This window comes from Spodoptera frugiperda, chromosome 8 (genome assembly GCF_023101765.2).
Source record: "Spodoptera frugiperda isolate SF20-4 chromosome 8, AGI-APGP_CSIRO_Sfru_2.0, whole genome shotgun sequence".
Classification (NCBI taxonomy): domain Eukaryota; kingdom Metazoa; phylum Arthropoda; class Insecta; order Lepidoptera; family Noctuidae; genus Spodoptera; species Spodoptera frugiperda.
In genome coordinates this window covers 7,546-26,545 of record NC_064219.1, presented here as the reverse complement: position 1 = coordinate 26,545, position 19,000 = coordinate 7,546, and the positions used below count along the sequence as shown (strand labels likewise).

General features: G+C 49.6%; 1 protein-coding gene and 1 long non-coding RNA gene across 2 annotated transcripts; one reads left to right on the top strand and one right to left on the bottom strand.

Annotated features, from left to right (window-relative positions):
- The first annotated feature begins 1,677 nt into the window (after window positions 1-1,677).
- On the top strand, window positions 1,678-5,687 carry LOC126910925 (uncharacterized). The gene is made up of 2 exons (XR_007705518.1): window positions 1,678-4,625; window positions 5,444-5,687. It is a non-coding gene; the product is annotated as an uncharacterized LOC126910925 (long non-coding RNA).
- A 1,873-nt stretch (window positions 5,688-7,560) lies between these two features.
- LOC126910924 (mitochondrial intermembrane space import and assembly protein 40) lies at window positions 7,561-9,452 on the bottom strand. Its single transcript, XM_050695275.1, has 4 exons — window positions 9,240-9,452; window positions 8,902-9,136; window positions 8,402-8,641; window positions 7,561-7,857 (listed from the first exon to the last, which is right to left on the bottom strand). Exons 3-4 carry the CDS (start codon window positions 8,632-8,634, stop codon window positions 7,635-7,637), a joined length of 456 nt encoding a protein of 151 aa, XP_050551232.1. The 5' UTR covers window positions 8,635-8,641; window positions 8,902-9,136; window positions 9,240-9,452; the 3' UTR covers window positions 7,561-7,634.
- Window positions 9,453-19,000: the final 9,548 nt, after the last annotated feature.

Sequence of the window (19,000 nt, the reverse complement as noted above, 5' to 3'; positions counted from 1 at the left end):
GGCAGCAGCGTGCGGCGCGCCGGGCGCTCCACGCGCATCAGCTGATACTGGTCCACAGATAAACAAGCGCGGCGCGCCGCTCCGTGCCTCCTCCCCACTGCCAGTGTGCACCACGAAGAAAGATAACGTGGAAGACAGCCATGTCGACGTCGAAGGCTGCGTCTAGGTTACGTCCATGGGTTTGTATCTGTGTATTAGCGGTACCTGACGAAAAGTTATACCCTCGACGCAAGGCCACGTCGTGATTAGACTAAATTAATCAATGTTTAAAATATATCCACGGTACGAAACGCGAGAAAGGTAACAAGTTTTTATCAGTTCCCGTATGAGTAGCGGTGTGGTGGTCGATTTTAATGGCTTCTACCAGCTCTTCGCGTGACGATTGTCACAAACTCACGAACGACAGCACTGCACTCACTACGCCAGGCCGTAGTTAGGTACCTGCGGAACAATACGGAAGATCATTATACATATAGTAACCTAACCAAATAAGGCCTATGCCCCAATAAAGCCTATTTTGAAAATTTCCCTCTTCCCGATGTCAAATGGTCGCCAAAGTTTGTAGAAGTGTGCATGCACATTACTTAACTAATTTGAGCACAGCAAGCAACCCGTGCCGCGATTATGTTGGAACTTACAGTCGAAAACAATCACGACGTGGAGCGCACTTTAGTTTTTATAAAATTCGAGTAGCGTAAACTGTTAGTATTCTTATATTTATCAGTATACGACGTGCCGTGTTTTGTCTATATGACAATTATACATTTAGCCATCTCCTCACATTAGTGAAATAGCTATAATATCGGTGTATTTCATATAATCGTTGTTTTGTTTACCTATGTGCCATGCCCTAATAAAGCCTACAAAAAAAACGTGTAGGCCTTATTACGGCATAGTTGTTTTTCAGTAATTTCATAGAAAACGGATCACCAGCTTCTGTCAAAAAGAAAGCCAATGGATTTTGCAAAAGATGGAAAACGCTGTTAAAATGGTAGAAAGGGGTAAACGGGGTGAATAGATACAGAAAAGGGGTGAATGGATATCGGGAAATTCTTCATAGTATCTATTCACCCTTCGAATTTTATGCACCCTGTTTTACCTGGTAGGCTGCTGCAGCCAGATATAACTTCCAAAGAAGTACGCATCATCTAAAGATTTGACCAACAATACTGGTTCACCAAAAGACATAACATTTAGGTACATTGCCCAATTGTCGAAGGTGTAATACTAAACAAATTGTGTCAGCCTTGTGTCGGTAAAATTAGTTATTTATGTTTACAAAACTGTAATTTTTGTTTCTAAAGCTATTTTGATTCCATTATTACAAAGTTTAATAAATAAATATAAGATTTTGAAATAATCAGCGCATTGTCATTTTAAACCTACGAGCTAGGCGGTAATAAAAATAAGGTAGGCCTTATTTGGTGAGTTCGAGACCCTGTAGCTGGTGCTGAAATATTCGGTAGCTATTTCTAAATTTATTCAAATTCAAGATAAGTAGGTTATAGTACAAGTAAATAACGTAAACTTACGAGGCGTTGCATAAGCATATTGTAAGGCTCCATTCAAGTTTTTTGAAATGAAATGAAAATAAATGATCAAATCATGCGTCAGTGAACCTGCGTTTTTTGAAATGAAATGAATCAAATCATGCGTCAGTGAACCTGCGTTAGAAATAGAGAAGTTGTAGAACCAGTAAGTGCGACTCATCACACAGTATTGCAGTACGCACGGCGCGGTGTGGTGTTGACACAGCGTCTTTGTTGCAAGCGGCCGGGCGGGCGGCAGGCGCGGGGTGCCCGTGTTTGTAAACGCGGCTGTGGCACGGAAGCCAGTGCGATAACGACCAATAAAGAACAATATTTAAAAGTCTTGCTTTCACGGATAAATGAAGAACGGTCCTTTCCACCAATTCACTGCGTGAGTTGCAAACTTGTAAACCAAGTAGAAATCTGTTTTGTTTCCGAGGCAAAAGGCGTTCCCAATCATTAAGGCGTAATCACAAAGCGGGTTGGGCATCTGAATCTCTCAGCGTAGCAATATTACTTCGTAACCATTTCATAAAGTTTATTGATGAAATATGAACAAATAGCATTATCAACATATGTAGGATGTTGCTACAGCAGCGTACTGCCATTTGCGCCGGATTTTGACTTCGGGGGCTCAAGGCGTAGCATGTGGTGGGGGCCCTTAAATCGCTCTTGTATTTTTTATGAGTTTTATTTGACTTACTATGATGGATATGTACGTATCAGCCACAGAACGTCAACTGCTGAACATAGGCCTCCCCTAACGACTTCCAGATAGGCGGGTCTTCCTCGGCTTCATAGTCCATTCAGTATTTTGTGACCGTGCTCTAGGAAACTAGACAAAAGATGTTATAAGTCTTCTTAACGTCTGTTTACTAATGTTGTGTGGTATGTCTAATAAAGCTGATATTTTTTACTCAAATAAATAGAGACAAGTTTCAAAAGAGATGTAAAATCCGTGGCTTTATTTTTGCTGGGAAGGTCAAAACACTTAATTTGTCGTTCAGCTTCTTGAATAACCTTAATAATCTGTCTTCAAATATGACTGGCAGACTAACTCCTACACGCAGAGTTCACATCTTGTAAGAAATCCGAGCTTTTCCATCAGAAATACCCAACAATAAATCGTTTGAAGCGTAACTGTTTGCCGGGATATTATAATACAAAAATTATTTGTTTGATCAATACTTATATTGCTACTCCGGGTCTGGAAAACCTTTTAGTGTAAGGGAATTTGTACAAATAAATTACATGTGGTGAGGCTAGGCTATATATAGCCTGCCTGTGTAGCCTGTCTAAATCCCGCACTGCCTCTAGGCAGGCTACACGTAGTGCTGGCAACCGAAACAGAGATACTTCCCGAAAATCTCGTCAGGCGGGAGGTGAGGACATGGTGTGGAGGAGCCGTGGTGTATCGCTAGCCACTCTTTAGAAAAGAACCTCAACGCTCCGATAATAGCGAACGCAACATATAAAATGCTAATAGATTAATAAAGTTCATCATTTTAACGGACATCAATTTCTTTTGAGTGTAGCTCTGTTTTTTATTTGGTGGATATTATAGTTCTTGACCTAAACTACGAATGGACGAACAGACAGATGGACAGAGACGAATCAAGCGCACGGAAAGTATGTACCCCGTATGTTATAATTTCCTTTCGAGTTTCAAAATGCAATTTTTCGCATAAACGCCAAACGTTATCTTTTGATTGCGTCGTCTCAGAAGTTTTACTCTTTCAGCCAAGCGACAACAAACCAGAGTACAAATTTCATATACATTTCTAACTACCTACGTACGTATATCTGAGAAAAAGGGTTTTGTTGACAGACGGACGGACAAAACGATCCTATAAGTTCCGTTTTCTCCTTTGGACTCATAAATGACAAATTTATCGAGAAAGTCGGGAATAAGTGGTTCCCGCTCTGAATGTGTGCAATATACCTATTAATGTATAGGTATGTAGGTACTGCCGACCTGCAGACTACAACGAAGGTTCTCAGCTGCGGCCGTCGCGGGCGACAGCTGGCGGCGTGCGTGGGAACTATTTATTATATATTTGGTACTAACAGATTTGGTATCGTGATATTCGCCTGAAATATGTGTTGTGTTGATGGACACGTCAACTGCCACTGCAGCGGAGACTATTTGATAAACACGCAGAGCATCATTGTACTTGTAAATTGTAACTACGTTTGCTTTAACAATCACATTGTTTTTGGTTGTTGTTTAGTTGCCACGTCCAGCCGCTCGCGTTCCGATACTTACATCTACCGATGCGTAATGTGTTCACCTACATTAACCACACTCCCGCGGCGCGCATATTGATGTGAACAATGTCATTTCTCCTACAGTTCTTTGAGTACCATTCGTAGCATCAGTTAATATTAATATCAACAAACTACTGTACTGCGTCATATTCATTATACATAGAAACAGCCACAGTCATAGCCAGGTCAGACAAACCGTGTCCATGCACAATTGCACACAAATATTTGACTTGAGCGGGAGTCTAACCGGAGACCATCGGTGTGACAGTCGGTGACAACCCCACTCGATGGCTAGACGCTAAAACATCTCTAAAACATGATTATTTATTGTACAAAATGGGAGTTGGGACTCACACCTAACAAAGATACGACTAACGTATCTTTCATTCAGTACTACTTGAGTAGGAGGTAGGCCCAACGATTTTAATGCAATGAGAGCGACATGACACACGACTGATCACTGGGACGGCGCGGCGGGTGGGGGGGGGGGGGGCGTCGCATCCGCAGCCGTACCGGTGCGGCAGTGAGGCGGTGACTATTGACGGAGTATTGACAAAAACCGTGCAACGCTTCCTGTTTTCCTTTGTGGGTCGCACAGCCCGGCCGCGCCTGCCCTACTCAATACCGACCACTAGCTCTCGACATTATAATTATCACAATAAAAGTCAAGAGATGCACAGACTGAGGCTTGGGTTGCACCACGGTTCACTTCGCACTACTCGTAGTCTGTGGGAGTGGTAGATGTGAAGTGGTACTTGCCTTATTGAGCCGGTCCATACAGGCGCTGTCACCAACTGATGGTAATGCTGTACACTACAGTGACATAAGGTATGTACAGAATGTCTCTAAACTCAATAATATACTTCACAAACCGTCAGACCTCCACGGACGTCTGCGCCATATCCTGGCATGGAGCGGGGAGTAGGAGCGAGGTAGTTTTTAGTCAGTTAGGGCGCGGTTCCACTGACGCGGAGCAGGGAGGAGAGGATAAGCTCCTCTCCTCTCCGCTTATGTAGCAATTTTCAAACAAGAACCCAAATTAACACATTATTGATTTTACCTAAATTGTATGAATCTAGGTAAAATCTATCTAGTTACTCCAGTCGCTGCGAGGCTCGTATTTGTCGAAGCATTGTTTTATAGCCTGCAGAAGGCTATAAAACAATTGAATATTATCAATACATCGAGGAAAGCCTACATAAATGGACTAATCAACACAAATATTTTTTCAAATCGAACCAGTACTTAGTTCCTGATATTATTAACGCGTTCAAACACTCTCTATATTGTGTGCAGTGTAAGTATGGTGTAAGGTAGGGTTGGAGGAACAGGCAGAATGTATTTATGGTCTATGTTATTGTTTTACTTACTATTTGACTACCTCGCTTGCTGGAGAATATTGTAAGTAAGCCATTGCTTACCTTATTATCTATTATGTTATGTTGCGGCTACCGTGGATAACTTACTCGCTCGAGATTTAAAAACCACCCTCTGTGTGTCCAGTGCAACCGTTTAGGTATGTGAAACACTATTTTTGCCCTTGTCGCAGTAATGCGGAAAATGTCCGAGGGAGCGGGACGGCGGCGAGAGGGAGCCACGGTCACCAATAACTTATAATATTAAATTTATATTAACAACATCTGCAGTTTCAGTGCTCCCTACATATAGGAACCGACCTACAGACATCGTTGCGTGCTGGTGCCGCGCGGAGCGGTCGCTGGCGGACTACATCTTGTACTCTTCATCATCATCGGTCTATCACTGCCCACTTCTGAACAACGGCATCTTCTCACATGGAGAAGGTTTGAGCATTGATCACCACGCTTGCTCAATGCAAGTTGGTGATTTCGAATTTATTATTTGAAATTAAATCGAAGTTTCCTCACGTTATTTTATTTTCCTTCACCCTTTGTCAGTGGTGGGTAAGAAAGTACATCGTACCAATATTATAAATGCGAAAGTTTGTATGCACGTTTGTTATTCAATCACGCAGTCAAAACGGCTGAAATTTGGAACAGAGTTAGATTAGTACCTCAGTCTGGAATAACAAACAGGTTACGTTGAACCCGTTGGATCGCAGGCATATCCGTAGGTAGAAACTAGTATTTTATAACTCGGAAAAAGTCACATTAATACTTGCCAGGTTTCGAACCAGTGTGATATCGTCCCTTAGAATCACAAATATGAATGCGGCCCAGTCACCGCGTAGTAGGTGTAGAGCTCACGGTTTGCACGCCTATGTTATTCAAATAATGTGAAAGCGCTTGTACGCACTACGGGCTACGAGCTCCAAACTACGATCTACATATCGCTCGAAAAAAGGTTGCCCTGGAAAAACATCAATTTGTAGTTACGACAGTTAGCCGGGAGGGTGACGATATGTGCTACGCGGTACGCACTAAGTGCTACGAGATACGCGTTACGAATAAAGAACAACGTACTTTTCGCTGCGAGCTACGCAACACGAGTCAACAACTAATATGACACAATAACTGTACTCGTCTAATATTAAACATAATTTATTTATTAATTTAGCATGTCTCACGAAAGACATAATATAAAATTAAGTACTTTTCGCTACGAGCTACGTGCTACGATATAGGCACCTCCAGCTACGTGCTACGCGCTTCACGCTCCTAACGAAGAACCGAGTTCTACGAACTAAAAGCTACGAGTTAAGAAGGGCTCTCTACGAACTACGTGCTACGTACTACCAACAACAATTTTTTTTTATATACTTATGAATTGACTAGCTTCGCCGCCCTGTGTGTTACGATACCATTTAAGTGAATAATTACATTACTTCTTTAGGGAAAGTTGTTTTTTTATCATTCATGAATCAGCAAAATTGTAGGAATTAGATATTTCATTACTAGGAATGTTGAAGATTGAATCAGTATTGCCACGTTGTTACTAAAAATCACATTGGTAATATTTGTTTTATGTTTATAAAAATATATTGAGCAACTCGAAAACGATCGAACTGACGAAGTATTTTAGTGATGTAGCGAATATTCGCATTCGTTATTATTTACAATTTTAATACAAATAAATCAATTTTTCCTTTATAAGAAGGTAAATTTGATAGAGAAATAGAAATTAATTTCTTTTATGTTTATTACAATACCTTACCTTCTGATTAAACTGTCTTAAATATTATTTTTAGTGATCATTAGGTATTGTGAATGATCAACTTTTCATTACAACTTAAGAAATTTTGAAAAATACGAAAATTAAGTTATGCACAGAAAATCTAACTAAAACATTATTTTCTTATATTTTAGTCAGTCTTGACATTGGAACTTAAAATAAAATTCTTCTTTTTTCAAACTTAAGTAGGTATATGCATGATATCTTTTTTCAAACTTATTTATATGTTCGGAAGTCGGAACAGTCCTGTCAAACTGGCAATTGAAATACTAAAAACATAGGAAAGAGGTGGGAGGCTGGAAGTAATTCTGTTGTTTTAACGTCAATATTATTTCTACCAATCGTCTTCGACATGGCGATAACACATTATGATAGAAATTGAATTGTGAACTTGCAGTTTAAAAGGTGCAAATTATTATTTAAAAATACCGACAAAGTGCGAGTCCGACTTGCGCACAAAGGATTCCGTAGAGCTACGCGGCGTCTAGCGCCATCTATCGACTAGTGGTAGAACTTTAGACACACTGCAGTGGTACAGGATGGGTACAGGCAGCCAGCAACTGTGGCTGTAGGACAACAAGGACACTTCTATCCGAGAAAAGAATAACTAGTATTTGTAAACCTAATCTACCCCTTTATTAACTATAGTAACGTAATATTAGCAGCTAAGTCACGGTGCCAAGACGACTAACGCGCGTCGCCCGCGGCGGCGGCGATCGGCTCAGGCTTGTCATTAGTGGCAGAGTCCGTGGCGGCAGAGTCCGTGGCGGCAGAGTCCATGGCGGCAGAGTCCATGGCGGCGGCCAGCTCGTCGTCGTCGTCCTTGCCGTAGAGCTCAGGGTAGTGCGACATGCATTCCTGCATCACACTGAACTTCTCGTAGCAATCACTGCCCTTAGGGTCCGCGTCACTGAAACATTCGAGCCTCACATGAGCTACCACCCAGCGAGAAAGTAAATAGTGTAAGTACTAGTGACTTAACGAATATTTGCACTTTATTACATTTGCTATTTTTAATGCGAAAATATAGTGGTAGTAGTTTACTACCATGGTGTTTTTTCCACTATTGAATGTCAAAGCAAATATTATAATATTAAAAATGTTTGTCTGTCGTTCAGTCCTCTAGTGAGGCTTTTTGCTCATGTAGATTCCTATGGAGAAGAATGAACAAGAAACTCAAGTAAAAACTAATTGGTCCTATGACATTTGTTATATCACTAGTAAGTACTATAATTATAAAACGAAAACATTAGTTATATGTTTTTTACTTTCGAACTAATATACTTCAACAATACACAAGTCAACGGAGATTGTATCATAACATGATTAAATAAAATAAGCCAGTTGCTGGTCTGTGGTAATACAGATATCAGACAAACATACAGAATAATGCATAATACTGCATTCCGCAAGCTGCAAGTTTAATAAATATATATAAATATAAAAAAATATACCTGTAGTGGAAGCAAGAGAAGGCTTCTCTGAACTGCGAGCCACAGGGGCCCGTGGCCATGCCACCAAGGCATGGACAACCCCAGTTGATGGACCCATCTGCCAGAATGAGGCCTGGCGTCGGCTCGGGCTCTGGCAGGCTCACCTTGCTGGGACTGGCCAACTCTTCTCGAGTTGCAACGATCACCACATCCTTGCCATCCAGGCCAGACGACAGTACTGAGCGAGTCGACATTTTTCCACTCTACATAACACACATGACTTTAAATAATTTTGACAACACCAATAACATCATACACAGCTATACATTGACACATACATTGCAATTACATTAGTTATAGCATCACCTTATAGTGATACAAAGTGAGTTGCTGGTTAGGAATTAAAATTGAAACAAATGAAGGAAATGTTATATGTCATATCAAGGAGTACAAGTTATCACAATGAAAGGTTGGAATTTAACAGGTCACTGGATTGATTTAATTCAGCAGGACACAAGTACCTATATCAGAGCTTGTGGCACAGGCGACAGTTTCCCCGGGCGCAGCGAGGCGCCGGCCAGCAGCAGCGCGGCCCTCAGGCGGCTCACGGCGCGCGCCTCCACCCGCAGCAGGCCGCGCCCGCCGCCACACCGCAGCACGTCACACACCGGGCCCGCGCCCGCCGACCCCAACACTTGCGTCGCGGCCTCCTCCACGGCCCTTCGTAGCGACAGAGGGGTTTGGTCCGCGTCACACCTTCGTATGAGGATTATAGCGTGCGATTACGGCGCTTCGATTTGTATTATAGTATTCATTTAACAAAATATTACGCAATTATGTTGAAACGAGCGCTACTTACACGATTTCGACGTAAAAGTACCGGGAGTTCATCAAAATACTAGTAGTGAATGTAAATCAACGATGTACAGTTGAAGTTTCAATAATATATTTACTAGGATTTAATTCAAGTTGAGTATTCGAACTTTAAGATAATGATAATGAATTGAGAAGGTTATGTTTGGTTTCAAACAGAATACGAACACATGACAGCTACTGACATCGACATTGACACTTGACAGTATGACAGCATGGGATTATAAAAGCACCATTTTAATATTGTATTTCATAGATACATATGAGCAATAATTGTCTATGGGCAAAATGTTTTTTTGACCTGTCAACAATATGATGAGACTAAGAAACAAGAAAAAAAAAGAAAACTTTACTGTTTCAGCAGTTCTTTGATAAACATTGATATCGGACAAAATTTGTCCCACTTGAAATTTGGCTAAACAACGCAGAGAGACATAGAGTCTGGCTAAGTGACCAACGAAAGCCGACCAAAAAAATGACCGCTAATTTAATAATTTAAGAGCTGGCAACACTGGCTATAAGATTCTCAAACGGTCTTATTATTTTTATTATTCGAGTATAGTACTTGTCAATTATATTATGTAAATAATGTATATTGGGCATTGGCATATTATATATTGCGTATCCAAAAGGTAGAATAAAAGTAAAATATATTTTTTTCGCTTACATATCCGTGATGGGTGTCTATGGATAGGTTAAAATCAATCGTTTGAAAGTTAGACGCTTCCAAAGTGGAAAATGTGTGTGACTTTGAAGTTTATTGAATGGAATTAATATTTGTTAGTGTATTCTTCGATAGCGTCGAATAAAACTCGAAATAAGTATAGGGCAAACAAAAATAATTGTGTATTAATTATAAATTATAAAATAAAATATAACAAATTGCTGCGTCACCGCCGTGGATAGAAAGAGAAGTGCGCATCTTGGTGCGCAGCGACGCCGGCAAGCCGTCTTAGTAAAACTGCGTTGTGCGCAGCTTTGGTGCGCAGCGACGCCGGCAAGCCGCCGTGATAACAATTGGTTAGTGCGCAGCCGGCGAGTCCAGCGCCTCCAGTCGGCGGCAGGCGGCAGCGATGTCTTGTATAGATATTAATTAAGTATGTTCCATCGTCGCCTAAAAATACAGTTACTGGATTCAATCATGTCACTTATAGGTTAGTTTCAGGAATTGTTCTGAGAGTATTCACACACAAATACAACAAATTATGTAACAATATATTAAAAATAACTAGACGGTAACATATTTGGATATTGCATTCATTCATACAATTCAAAACTAAAATTAATAAAATGCAAAGAAAGCATGCTGATTGCTGGTCATTAAACCATGTGTAAAAATTTTAAAAGTGACTTATACCACAGCTTATACTAACTACTAGACCTGTCGTATTTTGACAGTGCTAAACTTACCATATCAAAAAATTAAAAATTAATTCCTGGATAGCTATCATTGGCCAGACTTTGGGTGAGGCGAGAGGGAGTGTCCTACTCCTGCTTTTCTTGCCGGAGTCCCGGTAAACCCTAGCGAGTAGTCCGCAGCTCTGACTACCCTGCAGCTCCGATCTGAGACCATTGCCACCCGATCTCGGCCTATGTGTAGTCCCTTAGTCAGCTTTTATGGTACTTGTGAGAAGATAACCAATATTGACATAGTATTCTTTCAAAGTATGACCAATTAATCTGAAACCAAGAACGATTGAATTTAGTGAAGTTCCACACACAACTATTAGCATATAGAAAATCAAACTCAGGCTAGGTCAGGCTAGGTCAGGCTAGGTCAGGCTAGGTCAGGCTAGGTCCCACAGTGCTGACTTCCACGTAGTGATCCCCCCCACAGGGCAACGCCGTGTCTGACCACCGTAACGGAGTGGCAGACCGGCGGCTAACGAGCGCTGTGCTTTCGTACACTTTCCTTCATTGCGGTTGAGTACGAACAAGAGTTTTCTTCGATGCCATCGAAGCCTTTGCGGGACGCCTCCGGGCGCTTCCAATCAAAACGCCCTTCTCAGGGCGAACCCAACGGCCCTTCTCAGGGCCAACCCAACGGCCCTTTTCAGGGCCAACCTGACGACATTTCTGCGTCGGAAACTAGCCGCGCACCATCTGCGGCTAGTTTGTTTTGTCGGGCGGACGACTCGTCGGACTGCGAGTCCGTGACCGAGGCGGTCGCCAGTACCAGTCGGTACCTAAAGCGGGCCTACCTGAGGCAAGAATCCGACGATTCTTCGGAATCTGTAACTTGGTAGGACTAAAAAGGTGAAGGCGAAATCAAGTTCCCACGATGTGGGACTTGATGAGGCTCAACGCCAACTGAGGGCGTCTCTGGCGCAAGCAAAGCGGGTGGAGGTTCAAAAGGACCTAGAAGAAAAGGTCGCCGCCAAGGAGCGCGCAACCGGTGCTGCACGGTCCAGGGCCGGCTACGGGGCCTCCAACGTCCTGTACGCAGACCACTCAGTGGCCGAGCTAGCGCAAATGGCGCTGGAGGACAAGGAGGAGATTTTGGAGGTGGCCTCCAAGTCCTCCAACCTCAAGGGAACCTTTCAAAAGGCCCTTAAATGCCGTGCAGCCAGCTTGCACGGCATTATTGCGGAACTGGTGCAGCGCACGGCCACGGACGAGTCGCGGCAGCTGCAGGCGCGGGTGGATCGCCTGCAGGCTGAGGTAAGCCAGCTGCATAAAAAGCTGGCTGAAGCCACGGCTCCTGCCCCCAAAACCTCAGCAGCAACAGGCTCCTCCTCCGACCTTGAGGACATCATCCGCAAGGTCACTCAGGAGGAGAGAGCCTTCACCAGAGCCTGCCTTGCAGGTATAGAGGATCGGCTGTTGCCGGAAAAGCGCATCCGTCCTCCACTCGCGGCGGACAGAGCGCCAGTTGCGATGCCGGCACCGGCAACGGTCCCATCCACCAGCGGGCAACCCCAGGCCCCAAAGCCCTCTAAGGGCAAAGGGAAGGGAAAAAAGTCCCAGGCGGCAGCTCCACTTGCGCCCAGCACATGTGCAGATGCACAAGTCGAGCTTGGAACCGTCCAAGCAGCTCCTCCTCTTAGCCAGCAGGACGACGCGGGGGAACCTTCCGCCACCCCTCCCACCGAGACGTGGACGGAGGTAGTGAAAAGAGGGAAAAAGAAGAAGACGGTCCCGAAAATCACCCCGGCTGCTCCTGCAGCCAACAGGGCTCCTGCCGCTCCCTTAAACAAGGGTGTGAAACTAGCGGCTCCCAGGTCGGCGGCGGTGACGGTGACCATCACTCCAGAGGCCGCCGAAAGGGGTGAAACATACGAGTCGGTGCTGACGCGGGCTCGTGGGTTCGCTGACCCCATCCAATTGGGCATCGGCCCCATCAAGTGTCGCCGTACCCAAACCGGCGCTCGATTATTCGAGTTCCCCGGGGCCGCGGGTTCGCAAAACGCGGATCTCTTCGCGGCTAAGCTGCGAGAGGGCATCGCGGACGTGGCAAAGGTCGCCAGACCAGTCAAGTCCGCGACACTGGAGGTTGTGGATCTCGATGATTCAGTTTCCGTGAACGAAGTGGTTGCGGCCATTGCAGCAGCAGGAGGCTGCTCCGTCGAGGCGGTGCATGGTCGGACCATCTGGACTGGCCGCCGCGGCCTGGGCATGACCCGTGTGGACTGCCCAGTCACCGCAGCCAAGGCCGTCCTGAACAGAACCAAAGGACGGCTGCTGATCGGGTTCAGCTCAGCTGTGGTCCGAGCACTTGAGGAGCAACCTCTGCGCTGCTTCAAGTGCTTCGGCACTGGCCACACCCGATACATGTGTCCGTCCAGCGCGGAGAGGGCAGACACCTGCTACCGTTGCGGCAAGTCGGGGCACTTGGCGGCGTCCTGTGACGCCACCACGCCGCACTGTGCTGTGTGCGCGGCCAGTGGTCGCCCAGCGAACCATTTCATGGCTGGGAGGAAGTGTACTCCTCCCACCAAGAAGGGCAAAATGCAGGCGCCAAAGCGTCCTGCCGCTGCCAATGCTACCGCCACCGCTACCCCGGTCACGGTCGCTGACGCGGGAGATGAGATGATTGAATAATGGGGCGCAATCATCTCATCCTACAGGCCAACACCAACCACTGCAGAGCGGCCCAGGACCTGCTGGTGCAGACCATGGCAGATTGGTTGGTGGACGTAGCGGTAGTTGCCGAGCCCTACCGGATTCCCGACCGTTGGCTGGGCGACAGGGATGGCCTAGTCGCGATTGCGGCACGGTCTTCCACAGACTCCCCTCCCCTCTCGCTTCTAGAGAGAGGATCGGGATACGTGGCCGCCGTGTGGGGGGACCTGGCCCTTGTGGGGGTCTACTTCTCCCCAAATCGCCCTCTCCAGGCCTTCGAGGATTTCCTCGAGGGACTTGCGGCCGTAGTCGGCAGGATGGCGCCTCGACAGGTTTCCGTTCTGGGGGACTTGAACGCCAAGTCAGAGACGTGGGGCAACTCTGCCACCGACGCTCGTGGGCGGGCGCTTGAGGCGTGGGCAGCCTCCTCTGGTCTCTCCCTCTTGAACAGGGGGAGTGTTCAAACATGCGTGCGGCGGCAGGGTGGGTCCATAGTGGACGTTACCTTTGCCTCCCCAGTGCTGGCCGCACGTGTGGAGAACTGGCGGGTGGACATGGTGGAGACTCTGTCGGACCACAGATATATTCGATTCGAAATCTCCACCCAGAGCCGACGGGGGAACTCCACATCGTCGGGCCGATCCCCGTTTCCGCGTTGGGCTCTCACTCGCTTGGACCGGGAGGCTGCAAAGGAGGCCGCGTTCCTGCAGGACTGGCTTTCGCCCCCTGCCGTCCTTGACCTGGACGTTGACGCCGCGGCGTCACAACTCAGAGGGTCTCTGACCGAAGTGTGTAACTCCAGCATGCCTCGGACTCGTCGTCCGCCTCCAAACCGTGCCGTGTATTGGTGGTCGGAGGAGCTGGCGCAGCTGCGGGCAGCGTGCATGGCCGCAAAGCGCCAGTTCACGCGGAGTCGTCGCCGGCGGCACCGAGACGAAGCAAACGAGGACCGTCTGTACGAAGCGTACAAGGCGGCAAAGGCGGCCCTCAAGTCAGCTATCGGCGCCGCCAAAGACGCAGCGAGAGCCGAGCTGCTGGAGACACTAGACGGCGATCCATTCGGGAGACCATACAGGGCGGCGCGTAACAAACTGCGCCCCTCAGGTCCCCCGGTGACCGAGACCCTTGAGCCTTCATTGCTGGATGAGGTGGTGCTGTCCCTGTTCCCGCGCCGGAACGCCGATTTCACCCCTCCAGCAATGAACCCCCTCGGGATATGGAGGCGGAGGTACAGGTCCCTCCTGTCGCGGAAGGCGAGTTTCACACGGCGTTAGTCCGCCTCCGGGGAAAGAAAACTGCCCCCGGCCCAGACGGTATCCCCGCTAGGGTAGTGGCCATTGCCGCCTCCCAAATGGAGGAGCGGTTTCGGGACCTCTTCAGCGCGTGTCTCGCAACGGGGAGGTTCCCGAAACCCTGGAAGGAAGGGCAACTGTGCCTGCTGCGCAAAGACGGACGCCCGGCGGACTCCCCTCGGCATACCGGCCCATCGTTCTGCTCGATGAGGTCGGAAAAATGTTCGAGGGGATCATAGCTGCCCGCCTCAACCGCCATCTTGCCAACGTTGGACCGGATCTCTCCGACGCTCAGTTCGGTTTTCGAGCCCAGCGGTCGACAATAGATGCCCTGACCCGTCTCAAGGGCCAGGTCAAGGAGGCCGTGGAAGAAGGGGATGGACTGTTGGCTGTGTCGTTTGATATAGCCAACGCGTTCAACTCCATCCCCCATTCAACCATCATTGAGGCGCTCCGATTCCACGGGGTGCCTCAATACCTTCGGAGCCTACTGGCCGATTACTTGGCAGACAGGGCTGTCGTCCTTGTCGACAGAGACGGAGAGGTTCGGCGCTACGTCGTGGAGTCCGGCGTTCCGCAGGGGTCAGTGTTAGGACCCCTCCTATGGAACGTTGGTTTCGACTGGCTCCTGCGGGGAACGCTCCTCCGCGGGACGAGTGTCATATGTTACGCGGATGACACTCTCCTCACTGCCCGCGGGGGCTTCACGACGGCGGCCAACCTGGCATCAGCGGGCGGCTCCCTGGTTGCCAACAGGATCCACCGCCTGGGGCTGACGGTGGCGCTGCACAAAACCGAGGCCGTGTTCTTCCACGGCCCGAGGCAGCGCCCCCCTCCCGACGCCCACATCTATGTGGACGGCACCAGGGTCGCCGTAGAGGGCCAGATAAAATATCTGGGCCTCATTCTAGATAGCAGGTGGCGTTTCGGCCCGCACTTCGCCGAGCTGTCCAAGCGCCTTCTAAGAACAGCGAATGCCCTCTCGTGGCTTATGCCAAATCTGGGGGGCCCAGCGCGCGATGCCGGCGTTTGTACGCCGGCATTCTCAGGAGCATGGCCCTTTATGGGGCTCCGATTTGGGCGGACTCCCTACACAGAAGGGAGAATGCCACCGCCCTTCGTGTGCCCCAAAGGGCTATCGCTCAGCGGGTGGCGCGGGCCTACCGCACAGTGGGCTTCGCGGCGGCATGCGCACTGGCGGGCACACCTCCGTGGGAGCTGGAGGCGTGGGTGCTCGCCAGAGTCTATGATTGGACGGCAGAGCGGAGGGCGCGCGGAGAGCACCCGGCTCATGAGGTGAGGGAGGCCGTGCGGCAGGAGGCCAAGGAGGCCATCGTCGTCCATTGGGCGGACGACCTTGCCGCTGCTGCCTTTGGCAGACGAACGCTGGACGCCATCGGGCCAGTCCTCCAGGCTTGGCTCGAGCGGCCGTTTGGTTTCCTCTCCTTCCGCCTGGTGCAGGTGATGACAGGCCATGGCTGTTTTGGCTCATACCTGCACCGCATCGGGCGGGAGGAGAGCCCGTCGTGCCACCACTGTGGCGCAACAGCGGACACGGTGCGGCATACTCTGGAGGAGTGCCCATCGTGGTCCGAGCCGCGGCAGAATTTGGTTGCGGCGGTCGGAGCAGACCTCTCGCTCCCTTCCATTGTTCGCGCTATGCTGGGGAGTGAGGAGGCATGGGCGGCGGTCGCCTCTTTCTGCGAGTGCGTAATATCGCAGAAGGAGGTGGCGGAGCGTGAGCGAGAGGAAGACGCCCTCGCTCCAGCGCTCCGACGAAGAAGAGTCGGCAGGAGAAGACGATAATACAACCGTCTTCTCCCTCCCGGGGTGAGTAGCGGGTGCTAGGCGCGGGGGCGCCTACACCTGCATTGCACTACTCACCTCTCGCGGGACGGGAGCGGTTGGCACACGACCGTTCCCGATGCCCCTTTCCCATGCTAGGGAGGGGCTTGTAATGGCCTGCCACCACAGGTGGGCTCCGCCGAGGGGGTTCTGGTAGTAAAGGTTCAGCCGGTCTCCCAGACCCCCTAACTGGCGATGCGGGTGTGCTCCTGGGTTTTTTAGTGGGTATGCCGGCTTCGACCGGAGAGTCCCACATATCCCTCCCGTCCCCCGACGGGAGGACGATACATAAAGTATTTTTCCCAGGGTCAAAAAAAAAAAAAAAAAAAAAAAAAAGGTTAGGTTAGGTTAGGTTAGGTTAGGTTAGGTTAGGTTAGGTTAGGTTAGGTTAGGGGATCCCCCCACAGTGCTGACTTCCACGTAGTGATCCCCGGGCAACGCCGTGTCTGACCACCGTAACGGAGTGGCAGACCGGCGGCTAACGAGCGCTGTGCTTTCGTACACTTTCCTTCATTGCGGTTGAGTACGAACAAGACTTTTCTGACTTCCACGTAGTGATCCCCGGGCAACGCCGTGTCTGACCACCGTAACGGAGTGGCAGACCGGCGGCTAACGAGCGCTGTGCTTTCGTACACTTTCCTTCATTGCGGTTGAGTACGAACAAGACTTTTCTTCGATGCCATCGAAGCCTTTGCGGGACGCCTCCGGGCGCTTCCAATCAAAACGCCCTTCTCAGGGCGAACCCAACGGCCCTTCTCAGGGCCAACCCAACGGCCCTTTTCAGGGCCAACCTGACGACATTTCTGTGTCGGAAACTAGCCGCGCACCATCTGCGGCTAGTTTGTTTTGTCGGGCGGACGACTCGTCGGACTGCGAGTCCGTGACCGAGCCGGTCGCCAGTACCAGTCGGTACCTAAAGCGGGCCTACCTGAGGCAAGAATCCGACGATTCTTCGGAATCAGTTCTTGGTAGGAAAAAAAGGTGAAGGCGAAATCAAGTTCCCACGATGTGGGACTTGATGAGGCTCAACGCCAACTGAGGGCGTCTCTGGCGCAAGCAAAGCGGGTGGAGGTTCAAAAGGACCTAGAAGAAAAGGTCGCCGCCAAGGAGCGCGCAACCGGTGCTGCACGGTCCAGGGCCGGCTACGGGGCCTCCAACGTCCTGTACGCAGACCACTCAGTGGCCGAGCTAGCGCAAATGGCGCTGGAGGACAAGGAGGAGATTTTGGAGGTGGCCTCCAAGTCCTCCAACCTCAAGGGAACCTTTCAAAAGGCCCTTAAATGCCGTGCAGCCAGCTTGCACGGCATTATTGCGGAACTGGTGCAGCGCACGGCCACGGACGAGTCGCGGCAGCTGCAGGCGCGGGTGGATCGCCTGCAGGCTGAGGTAAGCCAGCTGCATAAAAAGCTGGCTGAAGCCACGGCTCCTGCCCCCAAAACCTCAGCAGCAACAGGCTCCTCCTCCGACCTTGAGGACATCATCCGCAAGGTCACTCAGGAGGAGAGAGCCTTCACCAGAGCCTGCTTTGCAGGTATAGAGGATCGGCTGTTGCCGGAAAAGCGCATCCGTCCTCCACTCGCGGCGGACAGAGCGCCAGTTGCGATGCCGGCACCGGCAACGGTCCCATCCACCAGCGGGCAACCCCAGGCCCCAAAGCCCTCTAAGGGCAAAGGGAAGGGAAAAAAGTCCCAGGCGGCAGCTCCACTTGCGCCCAGCACATGTGCAGATGCACAAGTCGAGCTTGGAACCGTCCAAGCAGCTCCTCCTCTTAGCCAGCAGGACGACGCGGGGGAACCTTCCGCCACCCCTCCCACCGAGACGTGGACGGAGGTAGTGAAAAGAGGGAAAAAGAAGAAGACGGTCCCGAAAATCACCCCGGCTGCTCCTGCAGCCAATAGGGCTCCTGCCGCTCCCTTAAACAAGGGTGTGAAACTAGCGGCTCCCAGGTCGGCGGCGGTGACGGTGACCATCACTCCAGAGGCCGCCGAAAGGGGTGAAACATACGAGTCGGTGCTGACGCGGGCTCGTGGGTTCGCTGACCCCATCCAATTGGGCATCGGCCCCATCAAGTGTCGCCGTACCCAAACCGGCGCTCGATTATTCGAGTTCCCCGGGGCCGCGGGTTCGCAAAACGCGGATCTCTTCGCGGCTAAGCTGCGAGAGGGCATCGCGGACGTGGCAAAGGTCGCCAGACCAGTCAAGTCCGCGACACTGGAGGTTGTGGATCTCGATGATTCAGTTTCCGTGAACGAAGTGGTTGCGGCCATTGCAGCAGCAGGAGGCTGCTCCGTCGAGGCGGTGCATGGTCGGACCATCTGGACTGGCCGCCGCGGCCTGGGCATGACCCGTGTGGACTGCCCAGTCACCGCAGCCAAGGCCGTCCTGAACAGAACCAAAGGACGGCTGCTGATCGGGTTCAGCTCAGCTGTGGTCCGAGCACTTGAGGAGCAACCTCTGCGCTGCTTCAAGTGCTTCGGCACTGGCCACACCCGATACATGTGTCCGTCCAGCGCGGAGAGGGCAGACACCTGCTACCGTTGCGGCAAGT